This window comes from Pavona decussata, unplaced genomic scaffold (genome assembly GCF_977016875.1).
Source record: "Pavona decussata unplaced genomic scaffold, jaPavDecu1.1 SCAFFOLD_193, whole genome shotgun sequence".
NCBI lineage: Eukaryota > Metazoa > Cnidaria > Anthozoa > Scleractinia > Agariciidae > Pavona > Pavona decussata.
Genome location: NW_028145602.1, coordinates 347,037 through 357,892, shown reverse-complemented (window position 1 = coordinate 357,892; position 10,856 = coordinate 347,037). Strand labels below are relative to the sequence as shown.

The following is a 10,856-nucleotide window of genomic DNA, read 5'->3' as shown; positions in this document are numbered from 1 at the left end:
TGTCCAATGACAAAACAAAGAGGAAACGACAAAGAGCCAGAGTAAAAGGTTTGTCTGATTATCGATCACACAAGAAGGAATTGAAGAAGTTTGAGAAGTATAGTGAACTACATGTTGCAATCAAGGGTGGACGGAAAACTTGAAAGCAGAAGTCAATCCTGTTGTTCCGGGGACATATTGGCCACTGCTCCAGTTAATCTAGGTAAATGAGAGATCGAAAAGCGTGTCGAGCAAAGTATTATGATGCCAAAGTCAAAGACCTCAAGGCTTGTAAACCTGCCCAGTGGTGGAAGGAAATCAAACAGCTAAGTGGTTTTCTAAGGTGGAGCGCGCGAGCCCCATCGCAGACCTTCAACATCTTGCCGATGAAAGGGAAGATCCTAAACATTTGGCCAATGTTATTAACGACACTTTTTTGTCACCAATGACCGCCTTCACTCCTCTAGCCACGCCTGACGCACACGCGCACGCATATACCTGCCAACAAGATCCTCCCTGTCCTATATCTGAGTTTTCAGTATTTGAGAAACTATCGGCGCTTAATACGAACAAAGCATCCGGACCTGAAGGAATCCCCTCGTGGGTATTAAAAGAAAACGCTGACTTATTGGCTGCACCAGTGGCAGACATCTTAAATTCTTCATTTTTGGAGCGTCGCCTTCCAACTTCGTGGAAGAAAGCGGACATTACACCCCTCCCGAAGACTTCACCTGTTAGCGATGTGAACAAACACCTGAGACCCATTTCTTTGACCCCAATTCTTTCTAAAGTTGGGGAAGAGTTTGTTGTTGACGGCTACATCAAGCCTGCCGTCTTTGCGAAGATTGACCAGGATTAATACGGGACTGTTCCGAACTCCAGCACTGTACATGCCCTAATCAGCATGCTCCACAACTGGTATTAGGATACCGACAGCAACGGTTCTACAGTGCGCGTGGTGCTCTTCGACTTTAGGAAAACTTTCGTTCTTATCGACCACACCATTCCCACGGCTAAGCCTACGGATTATGAGCTCGCACCTTGGGTGCTGGACTAGATTGCAGATTTTCTTACCAACAGGAAGCAACGAGTGAAACTCGCCCACGATTGCTACTCGGATTGGGGTCCTGTCAGGGCTGGTGTACCGCAGGGGACCAAACTGGGGCCCTGGCTCATGAGAAATGACATCAATGTCAATGACGTCAACCTTTGGGAGTACGTCGATGATACATCGATGACCGAGACGGTCCACAAGGGCCAACCAAGTGGAATACAAGCTGCTGTAAAACGACCTAGTTAGGCAAGCCGAAATAGATAAGTTCCAATTGAAGAGAACAAGTGTAAAGAGTTGCAGATAAGTTTCTCAAAGTCTGTAGATCCTTTTGAAGCAGTTACTATTAACAACAAACCAATAGAGGTTGTAACTAGCATAAAAGTTCTTGGCCTCACAATTTCAAACAGTCTAAAATGGAACGCTCACATAGAGAATGTTATAAAAAAGGAGCCTCTGGGGTTTATCTGTTAAGGCAACTTAAGCGTGCAAAAGGAGATCCTGCGCAGCTACTTTGCTTCTATATTACGTGTATCCGGCCCGTGTCTGAATATGCTTGCCAAGTTTTCCACAATGGTCTGCCTATCTCTCTGAAGAGCTAGAGGAAATTCAGCGCCGTGCACTTAGAATTATTTTCCCAGACTTAAGGGCCTCTTCATATGATCCCGGTTACCGGGATGGCTCGGTAAGCGGGATGAATTTTGCAGTCCGTTCATATGGGAAATTTCATCCCGGTTACCGAGATGAAAAGTGGTGACGCGGTCAATCGAGCGTGACATTTACCGAACAAGCCCGGCAAGAATTTTTCATTTTTATCGGTTCTACAAACCTCAAAAGTATAATATCTTTATCTCTTCTACGAAAAGGAATTATTTTGAACTAGAACATCTCAGAAATGAGCCGTAATAATCAAATATATCCGTTCTGAGACGCGAATGTTTGGTTATAGACTTCATCCCGGTAACCGGGATACCGTGTTCATATGAGAAATTTTTCGTCCCGGACTCCCGAGATCTCGGTCGCTGAAACCGAGATCTCGGTAACCGGGCTGGCCCGCCTTCTCATATGAACACATCGAATTTTTTACAAAAGAAATAGGAATGAGGCGAGATCTCGGTAAGTGGGCTAGCCCGGTCAACCGGGACCATATGAAGAGGCCCTTAGGCTACCAAGACGCTCTTAAAGAGTGCAACATTACCACCCTCCATCAACGGCGCCAATGGCTGACGGAGCGACTACTCAACGAGATTAAGGACAACAGCCTCCACAAATTACATGGCCTTTTGCCGCCAAGTAATTTTAGTACCGTAGTTTTAAGAAGAAAGCCGCTTTTAACGTACCTATTTGTAGAACAAACTCAGGCATATTAAGGCATGGCCAAAAGCCTCATTTGCATAAAATCGGAAAACAATCATAACATTTCGTGGATTGAACACAGAAACGTCAAACTTAGCAGTCTTATGAAACCTGATGACCTTAACTGATTCTTGCTTTAAAGTGTGGAACAGTTTGGTCACGTGACCATTAAATGATGATTAACGTCTTTAAAAATCTTTAAAGTAAAACGGGGTATATAAAACAAACTATAATCAAACCTTTTTGGGTATCATACTATTAGACTATGAAAGTTCATTATCAATTAGCCTTGTATGGTGGTACCTAACATTCCTATTAGAAGTTGTTAAGCCATTTCTAATGTCACGTGACCTATTTCCTTTAATTGTAGGACTGCTATTTAATGTGGACACGCAAACAAGGCTAATTCATTGCAAGTCCTTGACATGTAAACGTATGACACTAAAGGGGATTTAATGCTATTTCATTTTATATACCCCATTTGGCTTAGAAGATCTTTAACAATCAATGATCATTTACAGGTCACGTGACCAAAATGCTTATCACTTTGAAGCAAAAGTTTTATATATTAACTACCAAGTTTGACAGTTTTTTTGTTTAATGTACGAAGTGTTAATGATTGTTTCCTATTTTTTATGCAAATTAGGCTTTTGGCCATGCCTTAATATGCCTGAGAATAGATTTAAGAATAGTTTTATCAAGCATAACGCGGCTTTTTTCTAATGGCTTTATCATATATCCGCGGCTGTTTTTTTTTTTGTTTGTTTTTACTTATACTGTTATTTATTTATTTATTTATTTATTCATCTATTTATTTATAATAGTTTTTTTTATCCTTTCTCGTATTTCAGTATTATATATTGTAGAGTCTGTAGTCAAGCCTCTGGGCTACAATGGATTTTTTTAATAAAGCTATCTATCTAAATGGCTGGAGAGAATTGGCTTCCCAGATACCATGAATTGTATGCATAAGTCCTCAAAATGTTATTACTGTCCAGAAAACTAATGGTGGAATCCAGCTTGGATATCCGTGATTCAATACCTCCCAATAATATTCTTCCCCATGTCTGCTCTGTGCGTGCATCCTTTTAGTCCATTGACTTAAAGTTAGGAGGGGGACATCCCACCGCCCTGGGAGGGGTAAAAATCAAGTGAGGGGGTCAACTATTTGACAGTGTTTGACTATACAAGTAACAATAAGACCATCCTCTAGGTGCTCAGACATTGTTATTATGTTATTTTATTTATTGTGTAGTAATATAAATCGGGAAATGTTATCCACCAATAATCTTTAAATGAATGTGATCAACAACTACATGGCTTACCACATAGGTAATTATCTCATAATGAGTAAATTAAACATCCCAGTACATTTCTCATCAAGTTCCAATGGGTCTTTCCTTACAAGCCATAAACAAACATGCTACAAAAAGATGTTAAGAGGCACTTCACAAGAAAACTAGGAAGAGAACAAACCTCCAAAAGAACATGTTACTTTATAATAAGCCAATGATAGTTGTTAGGACAATACATTTTGCGCACAGCACCACAGGCAACCCAATTTACACCCATTATGTTTGTGTGGTTTTTAATAATTAAGATTGTTTGATAAACAATTCATAATTATTATGAATTGTTTATCAAACAAAATTAACAAAAACTAACTTGTCTACCATAACTATTGATCAAGAATCACAGACTTTAACTGGCTAATTTTTTTAACATCATTACAGCAAAATCTTAATGCATATGAATTTGCCATTGGGGGTGGTGCTGTAGCCTTCAGTTGGATGCTCAACTTAAGTTAAGAAAAGGGTTAAAAGTAATCACACCTTGCATAATTTGTTGGAATGCAGACATTGTATCGATTTATTAGAGTCACCACCAGGTGATAAATCTGCCTAGTTAATAAAGGTCTACTTGTGTAAATTTAGAAAAGTGAGGTAAAAGTTGCATAAAGAAGCTGATATACCTAGTACTAAACTTTGGCCTCTGGGGAAACTATTACCACTCTCACCCCTTGATAGGCAGCACCTCCATCACTAACCTGGATCAGGCATTTTTTCTTGGGGGGGGGGGGGGAGGTGAGCACGAAAGTGTGGCAGCATGCACGAGAGTCGGCAGCCAACTCTCGCGTCACCACACTTTTGTGCTCACTCAAAAAAAAGAACACCTGATTGCAGGTTACTCCATCACAGGGTCACTCTTGAAATTTATGCTTTCAGTACCCACTATGCACATAGCTGGAGAGAGAAAACGTGGGGTAAACACAATGCACCAACCAGCCTCAAGTCCAACCAACCTACTGCACCTCCACAGGTTTAGAGAGCATACTGCTTTTGATTTTTTTTTCTCTCTACGGTATTAATAGCCCACGAGTCTAAATATACCGGGGCCGGGTGTTTCGAAAGCCAATCAACGCTAACCCACGATTAAAAGTTACACAAGGTTTTCATCTTGCTCAATAAAAATGATTTAAAGGCTCATTTTAAGCTAATGGTACAGAAAAGTCTAACGCAAAACTTAGGGACAAAAATCGTTTGGACGAATCCTTATGGATTAGTAAATATACTTGCATCAAAGTTCACATAATTTTACCCAGGATTAGCTTAATCGGGCTTTGGACAACTGGGCCCTGACTCCTAAATACCTCCTCTCAGATCTTTGAACTTTCAAGAGATGAAAGTCATCTAAGGACAGTTCCTACTAATACAGAGGTATTTTTGAGGAGTTTATGACTTAAGCAGCTGATCTTAGCAAGGGATATTGGAATCCAAAAGCAAAATTGGGGCAAACCACCCATGTTTTTTAGAGATAATTTTTTAGAAACAATAATCCTAAAAAGTGCCAAAATACAAGGGAATGTATGGCATTTTTTTATCGAATTGCTTGATTCTCTGGAAAATACATGGTTACCCCCAGTTTTCTTTTTAAATACCAAGAGCACTTGCCAAGTTCTGCTTTCTCGACATAGTTTTCACTGAGTAAAAATATCCCTGTATTACTAGGGACCACCCATAGGAAACCCAAGTACCTCAAGATGCACAGTAACAAAAGTAGGCACCGTCCTTAATTAATGATGCATCATGAAATCAAAGTAACCTGCAGGGGCAGGTGGAGAGATCAGGCTCAAACTGGCCCTTGTTGGCCAACTTGGACACTTTAAGGAGAGCTTGGACAGTTTTCATCATTTGCCAGGTGCAACTAATTTTGGTCATCAACCGTTGCACAAGGAATAGAATATCATGCAAATAAATTTAGTACACTTATACACATAAAGCCATTGGGTCTCATTGTTCACAGTTTATGCTTTCAAGGTGTCAACGTTTGTCAATGCAATTGAGTCTATACGGCAGAATCAGACTGACATGAAACAGTTAAAAAGCAGACTTCATAGGGGCTTATCTAGTATCCATACCAGTTCCACTTCCTAGTCTGAAGTCTTCAAGAACACAATGTTTTGACTGATTCACTAGGTTCCCCGTTCATCAGGGCTACAGTGTCTGCAACACGGCTTAAAAGAGCAGCGACTGAATCCTGGTCTTCTTTGCTCCACACTTCAGTTGAAAGGTACTTCTCCACAGTTCCTTCAGCTTCATTAGCAGGCAAAGATGAATCAGGTTCTCTTGGTAGGTGCACAGTGAAGATAATTGCCACTTGCTTATGCAGTGCATTCTGATCGTCACAATACGAATAAAACAACAGTGGTGATGGAGGTGGGAGGTGTTCTAGGTGGTGAATAAGGGCTGCTCGATGGCCTTGTTTAAATTTGTCTATCAGCAAGTCATCCATTTTCTTTTTAACCTCAGTTCCCTGCTTGCTTCTTTCCACAGTTCCATTAACCATGGCTAAATTTCTTTTATGCCTTGGGTCCAACATTTCACCCAGTTTCGTTGCTAAGCAGTCCACCACATCATGAGCTGGCGGAGGTGCCGCCAATAACAACACAAGCGGTTGACGGGGATTAGTATTCCTGAGATGTGCCAAGCAACGATTCTTCAAAATCCTCCAGAACCGGTCAGTCTGATTGGTGAATGAGGATTGAATTTTGCTGAGTTTATTTTCAAAGATTTTAGGATAGTCTAGGTCAGTCTTCATTTCAGGCTCATTTAGGATGGCAGCCACCAAACACATGACGACGGCTAAGACAGCTAAAATTACCATCCCCTTGGATATGTCCTTAAAATTAGCCGGTTGCCTGGCAGGTATTGCGTTCATTTCTGCTTTCTTGATTTCGTCTGTATAGTCATCTTCACTGGCAGGTGAGGGAGCCAATTGTGCAGGCTGGTTACCGGGCTCATCTACATTATCTTGCTTAGTTGTTTCACTTACTGCATCTTTTTTTTGTTCTTTTTCACCTTTGCCTCTCTTCCTCGTTCCTTTAATTCCCAACCCTTTGACTTTCTCGTCGGCGGGTTTCTCGTTGCTGTTTGAGGGCCCCCTTGCAACTTCCGTGTTTTCGCCGTCGATTCCGTTACCTGCTGGACCCTCAACTGGTGGACTTACGATCTGACTCTCTGTTAAAGTGGGAATTATAGAAGCCATTCAGTCCTGTGATAAGGTACTGCTGTTTCCTTCAACGTGGAAAAATAAACAAATTGGAGCATCAATTATTTTCCCAGACGGATTTTGTCTCGAGTTAATTATAAACGCGCGTCTACCCGGAATATGTTGCTTGGTAACCTCTCGTTTTCTTTTTTATCTTCTTACGATGATGTTGATTGGTAATAACACTTTCGTGACCAATGGAAATCGCTCTTAGAATTTCCAAAAACTTCCGTCGTTTCTAGGAAGCTTTTCCCAGCGGAAGACCTTAGATAACAATGACCTGAATCAGATTTGAGAGCAGCTAAAATGGCGCGGGTTGGGGTTGTGTTGTTATTGATATCACTGTGTTTAGTTCCATTAAGCGCCTTCATCATTGAAGCTGCTATCACAGCTGGAGTAGTAAGTCTGGGTACACAGATACCTAAGCTAGTCTGTCAATTCACAGAATGTTGCAGAGACAAATGGATTTCACCAAACATAACAGGCTTGCAGTCGGTCCTCCAAAGGCGTGTTTTTGGTCAACACTTGGTCACCAACACAGTGCTGAAAGCGGTTGTGGGACATTTGAATAATGAATCACCAAGCAAAGCATTGGCGCTTTCCTTCAACGGTTGGACGGGCTCGGGAAAGAACTTTGTGAGCCAAATCATCGCCGAGCATTTATTTAGGGAGGGAATGGATAGCAAATATGTGCATCTTATTATCGCTACCCGCGATTTTCGTCATCATTCAAAACAAGACATTAAAAATTATAAAGACAAACTGAGTGATCTTGTTGAAAAATCAGTGGCTGAATGCCCTAGATCATTGTTTATTTTCGACGAAATGGATAAAATGCCGACAGGACTTATTGATGTATTAAAACCCTACTTAGACCACTATCCTGACGTGGGAAAAGTAGACTTCCGCAAAAGTATGTTTATTTTTCTGAGCAATACGGGGGCAAATCTGATCAGTGCTGTTGTGTTAAAACACTGGAAGGAAGGAAAGAAAAGGGAAGACATTGAAATTAAACAGATGGACAGGGATATAAACGTTGGCGAATTTTACACCAAAGGTGGACTCTGGCATTCAAGCCTTATTGACAATAATCTCATTGATTATTTCATCCCATTTATGCCCTTGGAGAGATCCCACATCAAGATGTGTGCTAAAGCCGACCTGGAACAGAAAGGTCACCCAGTCACTGAGGAGGTCCTTAACAGGGTAGCAGATGATTTACTGTACTTCCCTGAGGACTTGAAGGTCTTCTCCACATCTGGTTGTAAGAAAATATCGAGCAAAGTTGACTACATTATGTAAAACCACACATCGACAATGCTTTTTACAATGGTTTAAAAGTTATCTTAATTTGTGCAATATAATGGTTATAACTCTTCATTGTTTGATATTACCTGTGGAGTCCCTCAGGGATCTTTCTTAGGTCCTCTGTTATTCTTAGTATATATAAATGATCTATGTAATGTATCAAAGGACTTAGAGCTGATCTTATTTGCTGATGACACTAATATCTTCTTATTTATCCATATTTATTCTTACTCTGTGAGCGTCTAGGCATCAACCATCAAACCCTAGAAGACTAATTATGCGGGATGCCCTGAGGGGCATACCGTGTCTAAAAACGGGTTGATTTCTTTTTTTTTTCTTCACATTAATTTATTCATTTAACTCATCCCTCTCCTAGTGGGGATGTATTGTTCTGATTGTCTTCAACAAAAGCAGGCCAATCAAAATCCATTCTTGTCGCTTATATCGCGAGGGAGGGGACCCACTCACCCCCTACGTGTGTGACGTCAACGCATCATTTGATTTATTCAAAAAACCGGATTAAATTGTGGCGCCATATTGTTAACATGTTTTGGACTCAAGTATGCCGTTTCATAAGGAAATTTAACCGTTTTGAAGCAGTAAATCGAAAGGATAACTTCTAAGAAGCACTCGACATTTAAAACGGTGGAAATTGGAGAGTTCCTGGCAAAGGAATCGTGCTTTGTTTGACAGTCTTAGAAGCGCGATGGGAGACTGAAAAGAGGTAGTAGAGAAACTTACGTTATCGTATAGGAATTTCAAAAATTTCCGGTAAAACCCTGAGGACCGTAACGCAAGGGAAAACGTAATGCAATCTTCGTGACTCAAACTGTTCCATAAGCAAGTATAGTTTTATCAATCTGCGAAGGATACAGTTGGAACAAATGAATCAGCCACAGCATCGCACGTAAATGTCAGTATAGGCATCTTGTTACATTGCAAAAACGGGTTTTAAGAATGTCGATGACTGTTTTCTGCTCACACTTCACCTTTATTTAAAAACTTTTATTAGAATTCTGAATCTAAGGGATATCTACAAACTACAAATAGGAAAATTTATGTATCAATATAAATCTGGCTTAAAATGCTTCAATAACATGTGCTTGGTGACATGCCAAGTGCATTTCTATGGCATTAGAAGTTCGGAGCTTTTTTATCTACCACAATGCAGGACCAATATAAGAAAGTTCTCCATTAGTTTCCAAGGTCCTAATTTTCATTACTCTCTTAGTCCTGAAATTCAACATGCAACAAGTACCGCTTCCATTTGTAGTATGCTGAAAGCATTCCTCTTATGAAAAATATTTATTTCAGGGGCGTAGCGACCTTGTACGCACCTGCGTACCTTCCTAAATCTAAAAAGAAATAAATTTATAACACATTTTTTGGCGAAAGGCGTCTTTTAGTAATGGTAATTGAACTGAGTGGAGTGCAATTTGGTTGGAAATCATATGCGTGATTTCAAAATCGAATGAGCGCGCAGCACGAGTTTGATTTGAAATCATAAGTATGATTTCAGACCAAAATTGCATGACACAACGTTCAATTACCACTTTATCACACCTATTTTGAAATCAGAGTTTTACTGTCAATGTTAATATTCTATCTTTGTTACTTCAGTTCCATTTTGATGGGCTAATTAAGAAAGGATGTGATTTAGAGCCACAAATGGTGCAATTTGGGAATAAATTGCTCTGTTGAGAGCCAATCAGATTGCAAGGATCACCAGTGATTTCAAAATGGGTGTAATGATAATTAAAACGTCACTGCGAAGTGCCATGGTCCCATGGAGATTACAAAGGAACAGTTCAATGCTGAGTTCAAAAGATGGAAGCACAAATGGAATAGCAAATGTGAGAATGAAAAGCCCCAGACTTCGCTCAAGACCCTCGATTTCACAAGCCCCTAATGCTAGGCATATATGAGAGCAGAGTCAAGTATGTAGACGATGCTACTGCCGTGGAAATCATCCCTAGGTGCTCACCATCTTACCTACCATTTACAGTATCCGATATCTATACATATGCTTCCTTAAGAGGCATGATACTTAATTCTAAGAAATGCAAAGAAATGATCATTAACTTTATGCAGTATAGCCCATTCCCCCCTGGCCCCCTTACCGTTGGGGGTTCTGTCATTGAAAGGGTTGTGACCTATAAGCTCTTAGGTGTCTATATCTCTGAAGATCTTTCATGGAACGTACACATAGAGCATATAGTCAAAAAGGCCAACAAGCGTTTGTACGCACTGTGCGCGCTTAAGAAGAGTGGCCTCACTATCAAGCAGCTAGTGCAAGTGTACTGTAGCATTGTACGATCTGTACTAGAATATGCCTGCCCTGTGTGGGCAGCTCTGCCAAAGTACTTAGATGACGCTATAGAATCTGTACAAAAAAGGGCCCTACGCATCATTCTACCGAATTGTCACTATGACGAAGCCCTAATTCAATCTGACATCACTGCCCTTTCCCAGAGAAGGGAAGAAGCTTGCATAAATTTTATCAAGCGTGATTGCCTGTCGTCTCCTGTCCTTACGCCATTAATTCCTCGCGTGTCAATTGACAGGCCGTACTGCCTCCGATCAGGCGAACGTGTTCCGGTGCGCTTTGTCCCCA

At 40.7% G+C, this 10,856-nt stretch overlaps 2 protein-coding genes and 1 pseudogene across 3 annotated transcripts; 2 read left to right on the top strand and 1 right to left on the bottom strand.

Moving 5' to 3' along the window:
- Nucleotides 1–424: 424 nt before the first annotated feature.
- LOC146461866 (uncharacterized) lies at nt 425–838 on the top strand. The gene has a single exon (XM_085086319.1). It carries the CDS (start codon nt 425–427, stop codon nt 836–838), a length of 414 nt encoding a protein of 137 aa, XP_084942445.1.
- Nucleotides 839–3,603: 2,765 nt separating this feature from the next.
- Nucleotides 3,604–7,057, bottom strand: LOC146461865 (torsin-1A-interacting protein 2-like). Its single transcript, XM_085086260.1, has one exon. It carries the CDS (start codon nt 6,929–6,931, stop codon nt 5,831–5,833), a length of 1,101 nt encoding a protein of 366 aa, XP_084942386.1. The 5' UTR covers nt 6,932–7,057; the 3' UTR covers nt 3,604–5,830.
- Nucleotides 7,058–7,159: 102 nt separating this feature from the next.
- LOC146461864 (torsin-1A pseudogene) lies at nt 7,160–8,314 on the top strand (annotated as a pseudogene). The gene has a single exon (XR_014857283.1). The product of XR_014857283.1 is annotated as a torsin-1A pseudogene (transcript).
- Nucleotides 8,315–10,856: the final 2,542 nt, after the last annotated feature.

Excerpts from the sequence above, each read along its gene's own strand:
- LOC146461866 (XM_085086319.1), top strand. The coding sequence starts at position 425 with ATGACCGCCTTCACTCCTCTAGCCACGCCTGACGCACACGCGCACGCA.
- LOC146461865 (XM_085086260.1), bottom strand. The coding sequence starts at position 6,931 with ATGGCTTCTATAATTCCCACTTTAACAGAGAGTCAGATCGTAAGTCCA.